General features: G+C 40.6%; 1 protein-coding gene across 3 annotated transcripts in view; it reads right to left on the reverse strand.

Annotated features, from left to right (window-relative positions):
- Window positions 1-6,293, reverse strand: part of OGT (O-linked N-acetylglucosamine (GlcNAc) transferase) — a 63,709-nt gene that overhangs the window by 10,941 nt on the left and 46,475 nt on the right. For all 3 annotated transcript variants that reach the window (XM_003801740.3, XM_003801739.2, XM_023508035.1), the window contains exon 19: window positions 1,700-1,852. In XM_003801740.3, the coding sequence (XP_003801788.1) occupies window positions 1,700-1,852 (153 nt within the window). The remainder of the gene's footprint in view (window positions 1-1,699; window positions 1,853-6,293) is intronic.

A 6,293-nucleotide genomic window follows, 5' to 3' on the forward strand; every position in this document is an offset into this window, starting at 1 on the left:
AAAGAAAGAAAGAAAGAAAGAAAAGATAAATAGCTTAATGTCAATTCAGGTAGTTTTGGTATCAAATAAATTTGCCACACACTTATGAAAAAGCTTTTGGCAGTTCCTATGGTTCAGTGAGTAGGGTGCCGGCCCCATACACTGAGGGTGACAGGTTCAAACCCAGCCCCAGCCAAACTGCAATAAAAAAAAATAGCCAGGCATTGTGGCAGACACCTGTAGTCCCAGCTACTCAGGAGGCTGAGGCAAGAGAATCACCTAAGCCCAAGAGCTGAAGGTTGCTATGAGCTGTGATGCCACAGAACTCTACTGAGGGCGACAAAGTGAGACTCTGTCTCAAAAAAAAAAGCTTTTGGTTTTCAAAATTTTTTTTTAACGTTGGGAAGCAAGGATTAAGAACAGTAGGCCTGTACTTATTATTTGCTTCATCTTCTCTACCCTCTCCTCTCCTTTAAAGCAGAATAGGTATTGGAGGGAAAAAAATTAACCTAAAGCTCAGTGCCTGTAGTACAGTGGTTAGGGTACTGGCCACATACACTGAGGCTGGCAGGTTTGAACCCAGCCTGGGCCTGCTAAACGTCAACAACTGCAACAACAACAACAACAAAAATAGCCAGGTGTTGTGGTGGGCGCCTGTAGTCCCAGCTACTTGGGAGGCTGAAGCAAGAGAATCACTTGCTGTGATTCTCAGCACAGGTTGCTGTGAGGTGTGACGCCACAGCACTCTACCAAGAACGACATAATGAAAGTCTATCCAAAAAAAAAAAGAAAAGAAAAAATTAACCTAGGAATTATCTCCAGATCACCTGAAGGCAAAACATGCCATCTTATTATTTTATTTTAGTTCTATGGACTAAGAGCAAGTTATACATGATGGCCAGTACCTGCTCATACAAACTGGACTGATAAGCTAAGAAGTAATGATATAAATTGACTCCTTTCTAATTATAACTCTAAAATAATGTAAAAATGTTAAACATGGGTGGATGTACATGACAGATTTTGCTAACAATTTAGACCTGGGATTGGCAAACTATAGCCTGTAAGCCAAATCTGGCATGCTGCCAGTTTTTATAAACAATACACATACACACACACACGTATATATTTTATTTTTTTTTTGTAGAGATAGAGTCTTACTTTGTCACCCTTGGTAGAGTGCCATGGCATCACACAGCTCACAGCAACCTCCAACTCCTGGGCTTAGGCGAGTCTCCTGCCTTAGCCTCCCGAGCATCTGGGACTACAGGCACCTGCCATAACGCCTAGCTATTTTTTGTCTGCAGTTTGGCTGGGGCCGGGTTTGAACCCACCACCCTCGGTATATGGGGCCAGCGCCCTACCCACTGAGCCACAGGCATCGCCTCATAAATAATATTTTATTAGAATACACCCATATTCATCATTATGTCAAAGCCTCAAAAGCAGAACAGAGTAAATGTGACAGAAACCAAAGATGACAAAACTGAAAATATTTACCATCTGGCCCTTTTTTTGACCCCTGACTTAGAAAACTTTGAATATGTAAACTTAAAAGGTTCATAACTCAAAAACGCCTGAAAAATCTATAACTCTTGAAGATTAAGAATGAACACTATAATTCCTAAATGGGAGTAGAGGGACCAGCCTGAGCAACACTGACTCTATGCAGAATCTTTATTAATCTCTACACAGTAATAATGAATCTATGTATACTCACATTTGCCCACATCTGCAAAGTAGAAGGGTCAATTTTATACAACTGATTAAAGTTACAGTACACAATGGCATCTTCTGGCAACCCATACTGAGAACGGGTAGTTACAATAATGGTGCGGGGAACCTCCTCTCCAGTTGCAGCCTTATTGTTGATCTAGAACAAGAAAAAGAATGTGATTATATTTATTTAAAGTCAAGATAGTCGAATTTTTAAGACACAATGTCTCACTCTTGTCACCCAGGCTGAAGTACAATGGCACAATCATTAGCTTATTGCAGCCTTAAACTCCCAGGCTCAAAGGAAGTAATGATCCTCCTGCCTCAATGTCCTGCACAGCTAGGACTACAGGTGTGCACCACCACACCTGGCTATTTTTTTTTAAAAAAAAATTTATATATATCAAAGCCATCTGTGACAAACCCACAGCTAATATTATACTGAATGGAGTAAAACTGAAACCTTTTTCACTCAGGACTAGACCCACACAAGGTTATCCTCTATCACTACTATTCAACACAGTGCTGGAAGTTCTAGCCAACACAATCAGACAAGAGGAAGAAATAAAGGGCATCCAAATGGAGACAGAGGTGGTCATATTCTTGCTCTTTGCTGATATGATCTTATACTTAGAGAACCCCAAAGACTCAACCACAGACTCCTGGAAGTGATCAAAAAACACAGCAATGTCAGAATGATGAAGAGAATTTGTGGCTTTGGCAAGGTGGTTGAGATTGGAATCATGGCAGGTCCAGAAAGTGATGCCCAATTCCAGTTCACTGGTATTAAAAATATTGCAACTCTTATACTCTCACAGGTAGAATGAATTATGTACTGGCCACATATGGAAGCATTGCTTTGATAATCTTATGCTTCAAGTTAACATCTGAAAAAACTCCAGCTCGCTCGGTGCCTATAGCTTAGCAGCTAAGGGTGCTAGCCACATACACCAGAGCTGGCAGGTTCGATGGGCCTGCCAAACAACAATGACAACTACAACAAGAAAATAGCCAGGCGTTGTGGCAGGCACCATAGTCCCAGCTACCTGGGGTACTGAGGCAAGAGAATCACTTAAACCCAGGAGTTGGAGGCTGCTGTGAGCTGTGATGCCATGGCACTCTACCCAAGGCAACATAGTGAGACTCTAAGAAAAATAAAAAAGTAACATTAAAAAAAACTCCAGCTCTGAAAGTAACATAAATGGATTCTAAACTGTATTTCATCTATTAAGTTCCCATGCCTGGAGAAGCTAAGGTCACCAAATACGCAATTTGTACAATAAATTATGAAGCTGGAAAAAAAATACAGCAATGTCTCCGGATATAAAATCAATGTCCACAAATCAGTAGCCATTGTATATGCCAGTATCAGCCAAGATGAAAAGCTAATCAAGGACACAATTTTCTTCACAGTAGCGTCAAGAAAATGAAATACCTAGGAATATACCTAACAAAAGAGGTAAAGAACCTCTACAAAGAAAATTATGAAACCCTAAGAAAAGAAATAGCAGAAGATATTAACAAATGGAAGAACATACCATGTTCATGGCTGGGAAGAATCAACATTGTGAAAATGTCATTACCCAAAGCAATCTAAAGATTCAATGTAATCCCCATTAAAATACCATCATCATAGCTTCGAGATTTGGAAAAAATGATTCTTCATTTTGTATGGAACCAGTAGAAACCCCATATAGCCAAGGTAATTCTCATTAATAAAAACAAAGCCAGAGATATCACCCTACCAGACACTCAGCTGTACTACAAGGCCATAGTGATCAAAACAGCATGGTATTGCTACAAAAATAGAGACATTGACATTTGGAACCGAAAAGAAAACCATGAGATGAAACTAACCTCTTATAGCCACCTGATCATTGATAAACCAAAGAAGAACATACATTGGGGAAAAGAATCCTTATTCAATAAATGGTGCTGGGAGAACTGGATAACCACATGTAAATACTGAAACTGGACCCAAACCTCTCACCACTTACAAAAATTGGTTCAAGATGGATAAAAGATTTAAATCTAAAGCAGAAAGCAATAAATATCTTCAAAGAAATTGTGGGAAAAACACTTGAAGATATCGGCCCTGGGAAAGACTTTACAAAGACTTCCGTGGCAACTGCAACAACAAAAACAAACAAATGGAACTTAATTAAACTAAAAAAACTTCTGTAAAGCTAAGTAAACAACAACCAAAGCAAATAGGCAACCTTCAGAATGGGAAAAAATATTTGCATATTATGAATCAGACAAAAGCTTGATAACTAGGATCTATAGAGAACTTAAATTAATAAATAAAAAAAGACTCAACAATCCCATATATCACTGGGTAAGAGACATGAACAGAACCTTCTCTAAAGAAGATAGACAAGGCTCGGTGCCTACAGCACACTGGTTAAGGCACCAGCCACATGCCAGGGCCAGCTAAACAATGACAACTGTAATCAAAAAACAGCCAGGCATTGTGGCAGGCACCTGTAGACCCAGCTACTTGGGAGGCTGAGGCAAGAAGAATCGCTTAAGAGCAGCACCTGTGACTCAAAGGAGTAGGACCCCAGCCCTATATACTGGAGGTGGCGGGTTCAAACCCAGCCCCAGCCAAAAACTGCAACAACCAAAAAAAAGAGAGAGAGAGAATCGCTTAAGCCCAATGAGTTTGAGGTTGCTGTGAACTGTGACGTAACAGCACTCTACTGAGGGAGACATAGTGAGACTCTGTCTCAAAAAAAAAAAAAAAAAAAAAAGATGAATGGCTAACATAAGAAAAAAAAAAAAATCATCGTCCTTAATCATCAGAAAAAATGCAAATCAAAACTACCGTAAGATACCACCTAACCTCAGTGAGAATGGCCGACATCACAAAGTCTCAAAGCTGCAGATGCTGGCATGGATGTGGAGATAAAGAAACACTTGTACACTGCTGGTGAGACTACAAACACAACCTTTTTGGAACGAAGTATGGAGAATCCTAAAAGAACTCAAATTAGATCTCCCATTTGATCCTGCAATCCCATTACTATGCCATCTACCCAGAAGAAAAAAAAATCCTTTTCTCATAGGGACATTTGCACTAGACTCTTGATTGCAGCTCAATTTACAATTACCAAAATATGGAAAACAGCCTAAACGCCCACCAACCCAGGAATGGATTAACTGTGGTATGTGTATACCATGGACTACTATTCAGCCACTAAAAATGGAGACTTTACATCTTTTGTATTAACCTGGATAGAGGTAGAACACATTCTTCTTAGTAAAGAATCACAAGAATGGAAAAGCAAGAATCCAATGTACTCAATTCTAATATGAAGGCAGTAAATGAGCTAATACAGGGGAGGGGTATGAGAATGAGCAAGTGGAGAGAGGGGAGGCGGGAGAGGATGGGGGTCACGGTGAATGGCACACCTCTTGGGGGTAGGACACAATCATAAGAAGGACTTTTGGCAAGCGGCACAATACGCTGTGCTGGCTCCATGGAGCCTGAGTTGAGAGCTGCTAGCTGCTTCTCCAGAGAGACAAGATGGTGAAAGACCGGAACCTGATGAAGAATCAGGGTGTGGGGGGGAAAAAAAAAAAGAATCAGGGTGTGGGGGGGAAAAAAAAAAGAATCAGGGTGTGGAGCACCTGTTCCTGTACCTCCAAAGAGAACAGTCAAAAGTAATATACCACAGGGCAAGGTGGTTCACGCATATAATCCAACACTTGGGAGGCCAAGGCAGGTGGATTGCCTGAGCTCACAGGTTCAAGACCAGCCTGAGCCAGAGCGAGACCTCGTCTCTAAAAACAACTAGGTATTGTGGTGGGCACCTATAGTCCCAGCTACTCAGGAAGCTGAGGCAAAAGAATTGCTTAAGTTCAGGAGTTTGAAGTTGCTGTGAGCTATAATGCTATGGCACTCTACTCTGGGTGACAAAGTGAAACTCTGTCTCAAAAAAAATAAAAATAAAAAATAAAAGGAATATACCTCAGCTGGTGCTCAGGGATTAATTTCAGAGAGAGGGCTTCCAACCTTAAGGAATTTGTTTGATAAGGAAAAATTCAAAGGTAAACACCATGAGACTTGAAGACACCAATCAGATCCATGGAACACTGGGCACATAGGCTCTTCCCTAAACTACAATTTTAGGGTTTTTTTATTTTTTTTGGAGACAGAGTCTCACTTTATCACCCTTGGTAGAGTGCTGTGGCATCACAACTCACAGCAACCTCCAACTTCTGGGCTTAGGCGATTCTCTTGACTCAGCCTCCCGAGTAGCTGGGACTACAGGCGCCTGTGACAACAACCAGCTATTTTGTTGCTGCAGTTTGGTTGGGGCCAGGTTCAAACCCACCACCTTTGGTATATGGGGCCAGTGCCCTACTCAGTGAGCCACAGGCGCCATCCCAATTTTAGGATTTTATCAACAGAGTTAAATACCTGGGAAATAAAAAGGAGATTCAGACCTATTTGAAACGAATTCGACTTGATCTCCCTATTTTACATGAAGATTTTGTTAATGATAGTAACAATATGAAGTAGGGGGAAATAATGGCCATGATGTATCTGCTACTGAATTAGATCCTTTTTTTTTTTTTTTTTTTTTTTTTTT

The sequence above is a fragment of the Otolemur garnettii genome, unplaced genomic scaffold (assembly GCF_000181295.1).
Source record: "Otolemur garnettii isolate 467f Iridium unplaced genomic scaffold, OtoGar3 scaffold00219, whole genome shotgun sequence".
Classification (NCBI taxonomy): domain Eukaryota; kingdom Metazoa; phylum Chordata; class Mammalia; order Primates; family Galagidae; genus Otolemur; species Otolemur garnettii.